The sequence below is a fragment of the Centropristis striata genome, chromosome 6 (genome assembly GCF_030273125.1).
Source record: "Centropristis striata isolate RG_2023a ecotype Rhode Island chromosome 6, C.striata_1.0, whole genome shotgun sequence".
NCBI classification, from domain to species: domain Eukaryota; kingdom Metazoa; phylum Chordata; class Actinopteri; order Perciformes; family Serranidae; genus Centropristis; species Centropristis striata.
The window spans coordinates 10,563,427-10,573,376 of record NC_081522.1 but is presented as its reverse complement, the minus strand read 5'-3'; the positions used below and the strand labels follow the sequence as shown (position 1 = coordinate 10,573,376).

The 9,950-nt window shown below is 37.0% G+C and overlaps 1 protein-coding gene across 1 annotated transcript; it reads right to left on the bottom strand.

Annotated features, from left to right (window-relative positions):
• Positions 1 to 172: 172 nt before the first annotated feature.
• sigirr (single immunoglobulin and toll-interleukin 1 receptor (TIR) domain) lies at positions 173 to 9,162 on the bottom strand. The gene is made up of 10 exons (XM_059335571.1): positions 8,512 to 9,162; positions 6,755 to 7,024; positions 6,280 to 6,484; positions 6,045 to 6,172; positions 5,037 to 5,195; positions 4,810 to 4,953; positions 4,323 to 4,425; positions 3,997 to 4,147; positions 3,071 to 3,248; positions 173 to 1,479 (listed from the first exon to the last, which is right to left on the bottom strand). Exons 1-10 carry the CDS (start codon positions 8,579 to 8,581, stop codon positions 1,307 to 1,309), a joined length of 1,581 nt encoding a protein of 526 aa, XP_059191554.1. The 5' UTR covers positions 8,582 to 9,162; the 3' UTR covers positions 173 to 1,306.
• Between the last annotated feature and the right edge of the window lie 788 nt (positions 9,163 to 9,950).

Here is a 9,950-nt window from a genome sequence, read left to right as displayed (position 1 = left end):
CTGATGTGGTGAAATGCTGGCCACTCCCTGTTTACATATTTGCTCCTGCTCAGACAGGAACAATACCAGACCTTCCCTGCTGCACCCTTATTTAGGCTCTTATTTCACTGCAGGTGATCATTACTCCATGAAGACAAAGATCCATCAGCGCCTCAGAGAAATAGCCAGGTAATTCATCAAACTGCTTTATTAGCGTGATTGCTGTAATTTTATCAGGGTTCACATCACACAAACACACACACACACAAAGGCCCCACCTGGACAGAAATGTCAAAGAGTTCTTCATACTTGAGCGTCGTCTGACTGGTGTGCAAACTAGTACCAAAGTTCTGGGTTCAAATTCGACTTTATCCGTAACATTTATTTCCTCCGCATACGATCGGCTGTCAAATTATGACAAACTGCTTAAAAAGCAGAATTCCTTCATCTTATCTGACATTACTCTGCCCTCTGCTGGAGACTTCATAACACATGTTGGCAGTGAAACAATCAAAAGTTACTTCTTTTCCTGATTTATATTTAAGATATTTTCTTGAATAATTTTTTCACAAAATATTTACACAACAGTAAAAAAGAAATAAAAAAACATTAAAAAAATCATTTTTGAGTAAATAGAAACAGAAAAATGCAACACTTTGATTTTCAACAATACACTGTACATAAAAAAATATATTGACTTAAGCTACATCCACACTAATAAGTTTAGTTTTTAAACATTTAAACCTAGCGTCCACACTGCGACAGCATTTCCAAACCTAAAAAAGGACTTTTGGAAACTGCTGACATTTTTAGTTTGAAATCTCCAGGGTCGCAATTAAGTCACAGATTTGAACAGACTTTTGAACAGACACACACATTTAAAGTCAAAACATTATAGCCCTGCATACCTTTTGTAATTTCATTGCTCTTGTGTAGATCTTTTTTGACATTGCCATGGTTTCGTGCAGTGATGGAAAAAAGCTGTAATATGTCTCCATATTATAATATATCCTTTATATATATATTTCCTTTGTAATAACTCCCCATCTATGTTTTCTGCTGCCTTCACCATCTTATACTAATTTGTGACTTTCAGTAATAGTTCCACCCTGCTGTTTTTTCTTCTAACAATCAGTGTACATAAATGGTCAATGGATGGAGATTCTTTTTTGATACTGTGCTTAAACGCTTCTGTGGACAAAGATTTTTTCCCTTTAAAACATCAACATATTAGTGTGGATGCAGCCTTTAGATATCTTTAAAGCAATGTCAATGAGGATCTCCAATATTAACCTGATAGAGACCATTAAAGTAAGAGGAGTGTGGATCAAATGTCATCCTTAGTGACCAGGCAGTAGAAGTCTGTGCGGGCTCCATAGTTGCGTGATCCCAGGTCTGACACGTCAACGTCAGAGTGTTTGGGCTCGGCCGCAGTGAGGGGATCAGCAGGGAGGACTGGAGCTTTGAAGGACAAAGACTTGTACACAGGGAGGCGAAGCCCTGCAGCAGAAAGGGGAAAGGTGAAAAGTGAATCCCAAATATCCCTATAAAAACATTATATTGTTCACTGCTGAAGAATTTGGGCTGTGTTATGATTTTTATGTTAACGAATAGTCAATTAAATTCTGGTTTCGTTCATCCAGACTTTTTGCCCCTACAAAAGGTGAAGGCTAAAATACATGTGCCAACATGACACTCAAAGGTGTATCTCCTTAAAGGAGTAGTTTGACATTTTGTGACATATTTATCTGCTTTCTTGCAAAGACTTGGATTAGAAGATTGATGCCACTCTTAAAATTTGTCCATTAATTGCATTAAGCTGGTATAGAATATATACATATATATATACACACATATACATATATATATATATATATATATATATATATATATATATATATATATATATATATATATATATATATATATATATATATACACACACACATACATATATATACATATACACATATATATATATATATATATATATATACACACACACACATATATACATATATATACAACACATACATTTACACATACATTGTAATTAATTAATCGAAATTAATAGCATTTTAATCGCATATAAATATTTCACCTGAGAACAGTGAGAAGTAATTTTTTTTCACATGAATTTTTAGTATACCATTTAATAATGACTGAATACACAAGCTTAAGCAACAAAAATATTGTTCATTTTTGCCATTAAGTGTAGCAATAGCATATTTACAAATATAGTACATTTCAGAAATTCAGGTAGCCTATAGGTAGGTAGACCTTCTGTAAACTATAATCTATTGTTTTTTAAGTAAAACACAATCCACGCTAGCTACCACACTAGCCGCTAGCTGCTATATGTTTTGCATTGAGTTGATACTTGAGGCTCGATGTGCTGTGGTGATATGCGAATTCCTTGTTGCATAGCAACACAACCATGCTCTTATCGACGCTTTTCCGTTTTTTTGTAACAAAATTTCCCATCCACGGGGCCAACCAAAGCGTCTCATCAGCTTCTTCGTTCATGTTCACTGTGGTTTGTTGTTGTCTGAACTCATGAACGCTAGTTGGTGCTCCAGTATAATCGGTCTGCCTGAAACTCATCCAGTGAGAAACGTTTTGCGGTGCAAAAATAAGTGCGATTAAAGTGCGTCAATTATTTTAATGCGTTAATTTTTCTGTAATCAGTGTGTGTGTGTGTGTGTGTGTGTGTGTGTGCTCATCATGTGATTTAAAGTTAAAGAGTTAAAGAGTTAAATATGTGTTCATTGATTCAAACTAGTTTTAAACTAGGTCTGTTTGAGCTGCACACTGTGTGTTGAAAAAGAGAAAAGATTCTCTATCAGGTTGAGACTTGCATACAGGCCATAACTTTTTATTTTCCAATTCTCATGTAACAAAAAGCACATGAAATGCCAAACAGTTGACAAGTGTTTACATCTCCTAATCAGAGTCAGTACAGGATGGTTGTTAAACATGAGCATGCATGCCTCACTGTGTTATTTAGGTGTTGCACACTTATTTGTGTACAGCAGTACAGCTTTAATATGCATTATTTTTTGGCATGTGCTAATGGAAATGTTGTCCTTACCCAGATCTCCAGCAGGGTCGGTGTCTGAGCGGCAGTCCAGGTAGTCGGATTCAATAGTCAGCATGGGGTCCTTGTCATCTTGAAGCAGAGTCTGAGGGTCGCCTGTTGACTCGCTGCGGAAGAGGACTCGGCGAGGCATCGCAAGGGCCAGCTCCTTCCAGAAGACTGAGGAAGGAGTCTGTGAAAAACAACAAGTAAATTAGAGCTGCAAAGATTAGATTCTGGACAAAACAAAACATTTTCTAACACCATCTTGAACTTTATGAAACACTGATTGGCATTTTTTTATTTTCTGACACTTCATAGACTAAACAAAAAAAAGATATGTAATCAACAGATTAATTGTCATTAAAATAGTTAGTTTCAGCCCTACTGTACATTTATATTTGAATTATATGAATTTTATGTAATTTCACTAAAATAAATGTACACTGAGAAAGATCTATAATTACATACTTTATTGTTGTCAGTTAAATATATTATTTTCACAAAAAACTAATATCTAAGTATGTTTTTTGTCCTGAACTTAAACTTTGTTTCTTTTTTAGTCATGAATATTTAGAAAAAGTACTTTAAAAGGAGTGTATAGGGGCCTTCAGAAATAAAATATAAAGTGCGTAAGAAATGCTCTATTCGAATGATTATTTCACTGTAATGTAAATGTTATGTGACTGAAAGGCAAACACAACATGCTTTCAGAGGGAGACTATAAATATCTTAGATACTTTGCATATATGTAAATATGTTATTTACATAATAATATAACATTTCCCTGTGACTTAGCTGTAATCCAATTTATCTCAAGGCCTTCTTTTTTGTCAAAACATAAACATAATGAGGTTCTAAGTATCACATTTTGCCTATTTTTGTTGTGTGTTTTGTTCAGAAGGCACCAACAGGTGTTGTATATAAATTGTAAATCTTACCACAGAGTTGTGTTTCCAGGTGAGTATGGTGAGGCAGTGCTGGTTCTCCTTGAGCAGTTGCTTGATCTCAGGTCTCATGCGTTTGGACTGACCCTCCAACAGGATGAGGATGGGCTGCCGAGACAACTCCAACAAATGCAGAAGTCCCTGTCTGAAAACACACACAGCAGCCGTCTATTACAATAAGACAGGAGACACTGCAGGATGTGGCAGCAGCACTGACCTCTAGTGGTATAGAGAATGTATTGTAATGATGCCACAGTCATTGTATTCATCATATAAAGTGTTGATTGAACAGTGTTGTTTCTACTTTATATCCGTCTGACCTGAAGTTATTGCAGCACCAATCCTGCTCAAGGAAAGCATGAGAGAGCAACACAATCAGACGCCGGGAACGACTCATGCTCATCACCAGCTCTGCAGAAGGTTCTGGAGACAAATAATATTGTTGTGCATTGTTAAAAATGACCAGCTTTATGTTGCTATTCGTTTCCCAGGATCCTGTTTCACAAAAAGTGCTTACAAACACATTTAAAATGGTCACACAAATGATTGTTAATTGCAAATTGCAGATACATTTGTGATAAATGTGTTGTTTTTTGGCTAAGTCTCAAAATTAATAAGAGAAAATTATATCTTGCTTGCATGATTAAATTTGGTGAAACAGGCCCCAGAGCAACAGGCAATGAATGGGACAGCAGCATCTGAAAACCCTGCATTGTAAAGATTTAAAGCAATAAAAACTGCATAAAAAAGGATTCAATATATCCTTCTTCTCTTTTAATTCTAATAAAAAAAAGACAGAAAGCTTACCTGAGCCAGGGAGGATATCGTTCTCATTGAGGTGCACCTTATACCCATTTTTATTCTCCAGGTGAGGTTTGAGGATAAAGTTGACAAACTTCCTGTCATGATCATTGTTCACATAGGAGATGTAGGCATCATATAATTTGCCATCTGAAGACACAAACATACCAGTGGTGTTAAAACTGCAGTCTAATGATGATTAAAGCAGCCTTAAATTACTTCAGAGGTCTCACCGTTGAGTTCATAGTCTCCATAGGAGTTCTTGTAGCAAAGTTTGATGTTCAGGTGACATCTGGAGTACACAATAACAGCTACAGCGAGCAAGAGGAGGAGGATGATGGCTGCAACAACAGCAGCTGCATGGTTGGGGCCGCCATAGCACTTAACAATATCTGAGAAAACAATCCAAAACACAAGCATAAAATAAAGAACGAATACTTTGATTAAAATGGATCATCACAAACAACAGGCGATGGATTCTGTTAGTAGTGTGTGTCTGTACATCTGGGTTCTTGCAACTTAAAAATAAAAAAGTTTGAGTGTTGATGAACACTTATCATGTCTGAGACACAGTGCTGCAGGAATGAGTCTTTAAGTAAATTTGCATTATTTTTGCACTTTTGGTTCCCTTGTCAATGAGATTTTTGAATAGATGCCTGAAATAATGTCAGCAGTTAATACAAGTGTCAGAGATTTTCATTTCAGTAAATAACCTAATTCTGTAGCATTTACATGTCTTCTAAAAAGGGGCTAAATGAAGCTACAGTTATTATTAGATACAATTAAACACCATTGGCAACTTGGTGGCGTTGAAGTCACCTGACTGTTGTGTAGTTCAATTATAGCCTATATTACTTCTGGGGATTGTATTTAGGCTTCAAAATCATTTCATCATGCTAAACAAAATGAATCACAAACTTTTGTTTGCCACAGAGCTTTTTTCTACAACAATCCAAAATATGACATGAAATTGGCTTTTGGCCATTGGCTTTTTATTGAGGGAACCAGTGTGATGCTAACTTCCAGGTTGGCCAATAAATATTCTTCATCGCTACAACACTTGATGTAGATACAGGGCATAACTTCTCTTTAGTTATGGAGTCTTTCATTTTTAGTGTTTTCTTTAATCTTCCCATTTGTGTGCCTCTTTTGGGTAGGTAAACTCTTTAGAAATATAACACAAGATGCAGGACAGAATGTAAGAAACCCAGACTAAATGAGTGTATCTTTAGTTGTCTTACTTGAATGAGGCACGTCGAAGGTTATGGATAAGTTCCTCACTGTACAGATGTAGAGCCCATAATCATCCTCATCTGTGACGCTGATCGCCAGCAGACTGGTTACCATCAGCTGGCCAGCAGCAGGAGACCTGATAAGGAGGACAGAAAACTTGATCTTACTCCCACTCTCATCCTCATCTCAATCCTTTTTTAATGCCGATACAGAAAGCTGATATTCTAAAAAGTTCCAATTTACCACGAGGAGGTATTCTGTGTGTAAGTTTGATTGGCGAGGGACTGGCCATATCTACTCCACTGCAGCTTGGTCTCACAGTGCTCTTCTTTTGGGTCCCAGAAGAGGAGAGCAGTACAGTTCAGTGTCACTATGTACTCTGCATCGCTCATGGATATTTCCGGGGTCCCTCTTGTTAGAAATTCTGGGTCTCTGGAGCACTGGGACTCTGTGGAAAGACACAACACTCTTATCTGTGTTCACTGCAGGAGCTGCAGACAATAAAGGCCTTCATGTGCCCAGCCTGAGACCACAGCTGGAGGGCACGCTGAAACTAAATGCCTCCTTGCAGGTGTAGCCGTTCAACCAGCCCCTTCAACCTCCCCCATACAACTCTAAGTTTACTGCAGTGAGAAAATATTAGCTTACTGCCAAAGCATAATTACAGTATCAGGTTTGAGATGACTTCATTACACTAACACATGGAAATAACGTTTACCTTTCACTGTGAGATGCACAGTGAATGAGGCTGTGCTGTTGCCCTGTTGCATACAGGTGTAGTTCCCCTGATTTTGCCGACTGAAGCTGGTAAACTCCAGGTAGGCCTTCCCTTCCTGGGTGAGGAGCGGTTTGCAGTCCTTCTGCCAGGTCAGCTTGGGCTGGGGGGAGCCCTGGAGCTCCAGGGGGCAGTCCAGCCGATATGGAGGCTCCTGCTGCCCCTCATACAGCACCTGCTCCTTAAACGCCCTCTCATCCACACAGGACTGAGCTATAAATAGAGACAGAAGGAGTTAAAACAGTCTTCTTTTCTTTTCTTTTCTCTCCTTTTCATTACAGATGCAACTTTATTCCAAAGCTTCAGATTCTGATCCCTTAGCTCGCACTGATCCCATATTATCTCGCTCTCTTCTCCCTGAATCAACAATCTGTATACCTCACTCCGTGGACGTCAGTGGAAACAGTTTTAAATTATGTAATGTGAGGCGACTACTGGACATGACCTTGCCTGAGTTTTAATAAAAGCATAAATGATATCAGACAGAATTTTCAACTTGTTGCACTCAGCAGAGTGGAAAGATTCAAAGGTCTGGACCCAGCAATGACTACATGTCTGAAAGGGCCTACTGGACACAGGCCCCGGGGACCAAAGATTCAGGGGCTTCCTGAGTCTTCACCTACAAAATAAATGTCACTTCAAGAGACACTTACTGTTAAGGAAGAGGCTCAATATATAAAATACCTGTAAGTACAGGCCAACAGATACATCAGTTGATATTAACCTCGGTATCAGTGTCTATGCTTTCCGATTTGTGCTGTTATGAAAACTTTTTTAATCAAATATATTGACAAAGTAGGTACCTGGGTACATTTGTAGAGTGGTGAAAAATTGGTGCACAATCCATATATAAAGGTCTTTTTTCATTCCAGCTCAAAGAATTATGACATTGGCTCTACATTTTCCCCTCTAAAATCAGTTCAGGATCAAAAATCTCATATTGCTTGGGCTCTCCCTTTGAGAAAACACTTTGCCTACTGTCTGTGGATGTTTGCATATAGTCTGTGCAGCTTCAGAGGACAGCGTTTGGCTTTAAGTTGCTTCTGGCAAAGAGTATCTAATGGTGCATGAAGGTGAACCTGTTTACTCTTTCATCCTGGCAGACTGAGCAAATGTGTGTTCTGCTGACTTAGACAAAAGAGTAAAAAAACATCATGTCCTTTTCTGTTTGAGGACTTGTTCAGCGCAAACAAAAACTTAATATCAGGCCAAACTGGTCAGGACAGATTTCAAATGTATCCCAGACAATTTAAATCATGAAATCTGCCCAACTTAACCTGGACCTGTTCTTCAAGATATTATGCGCATGCGCCTATCGTGAAACAACAAATAACCCGCACAACTGCCCTCTCTGGTTCCTCTCACTTCCTTTTTAATTTATTCTATTTATTTTTAAGTTTCACAAGGGGACACACACACACACACACACACCGGGTCCGAAGTCCAGGTCCTCAAGTTGCTAGGCAGCAGCATGTGACTGCGTGACAGATATCGTGACCGTGTTCACACTGACCACATTTACATTGACCCAGTATTTACCCCTCCGGCATCCCAGGCTGTGATAAAACTGTTATTACAGCAAAAACAACACGTTGAGTACTGCTATCAATAAATAAATCGCATTAATACCAGAGTTTTTCAGTAAATTATGCAATATCTGAGTAAATCCAAGTAAATAAAGTTAAATTTTCCATCCTCACCGTCTGCGAGGAAAGTCTTGTCCCATTTCCCGGAGAACAACAATATGAAAGCAACTAAAATCACAGCCATGCCAAGCAGTATTCTTCTTCTTCCTTCTTCAGGTGAGAAATAAACCGAGTGAAGAGTTGTTTGTAAACCTACATCACTACCTACAATATAAGCTGTTAGTTTATTACAGTTTCGTCACATTGAGATGACGACGCAGACGTCAGCCTTCCTCTGCTTGCTCCACTTCACCTGGAGAGATACCTGAATCTCCTCCGGCTATTGGCTGACTGGGGTCACGTGACGCCTGCACCGGCTTTTACCTTTTACCTGCTTTACTAACAGGAGGTGATGCAGGAAAACTCAGGTATTACTCCACCGTGGACCTTTGTGTGGAAATCCCATTTTTGTATAAAATGTATTGGGAAACAACATGGCTTCTCCCAGAAAAATCCGCAACAAAGTTTAAAGAAATACGTTACAAAATCATACATAATATTTATCCTAACAAGAAATTTATATGAAGATTGGTGTGACTCTCTAACAAATGTTAATCTTGTTTAAAAAAAAAAGAAAACAGAAGACAGAACTACGCATCTATTTTATGAATGTACATCAGTACATCAGTATTCTGGGGGGAAATGAGGACGTTTTTATTCTCAAACCAATAATTCAATTAAGCAAAGGATATAATATTATACTTTTTTTTAAACAAAAACTGACCACTTATTAATTTTACAGAATTGAATTTAAAATGTATTTTGAGCTTATGCAGATTTTAAACAATAGGAAATATGCTCATTTTATATATATTCAGTATTTTTATTTATAATTTAATATTTTCCTTTTATTTATTTATCTCTTTATTATCTATTTTAAATTAGAAAAGAAAATTTAAAAAGAAAATGAATAGGGAATACTGCAAAGGTTAAATAAATAAAGACGATAAAGATAAGTAAAGAAACAAATGAAAACAGAAATATTAATTTATGTCACATTTCATCCACAAATGAAGGCCAGCATTTAATATACTTTTAGACAATTTAATTATGTATAATTAATTATATATATTATAATCAATATATAATTAAATTATTTAGAAATAGTCGACTGAGTCGTTTGTTTATTTATTTACATTTATTTCTTTAATTATTTTCATTTTGGCATCTTCTGTCCTCCATGAAAGTCTGCAGCTGCAAATGTTAATAAATAAGTTATAATAAATGGATTGTCAGCAACCCTTTCCAAAAATTAAGTTTAACAGACAAACCAGTTAAACAATGAACTCGTGAAAATATAAATAAAGAGGGAGGACATGAAGTCAACACTGACATAAATGTAGCTTTTACTTAATTACTATGGTGTTTTTTTCTTTTAAGTTTGTTATTTGGCAAATTCAAAATGTCATATATGACACATCTTGTAACAGACACACTTAAATTCAAAAGACATC

Coding starts and splice junctions, on each gene's coding strand:
- sigirr (XM_059335571.1), bottom strand. CDS start 8,581: ATGGCTGTGATTTTAGTTGCTTTCATATTGTTGTTCTCCGGGAAATGG. Junction 4,426..4,809: donor CGATATCCTCCCTGGCTCAG/GTAAGCTTTCTG, acceptor ATTTGTCTCCAG/AACCTTCTGCAGAGCTGGTG. Junction 4,148..4,322: donor TGGTGCTGCAATAACTTCAG/GTCAGACGGATA, acceptor GTGTGTTTTCAG/ACAGGGACTTCTGCATTTGT.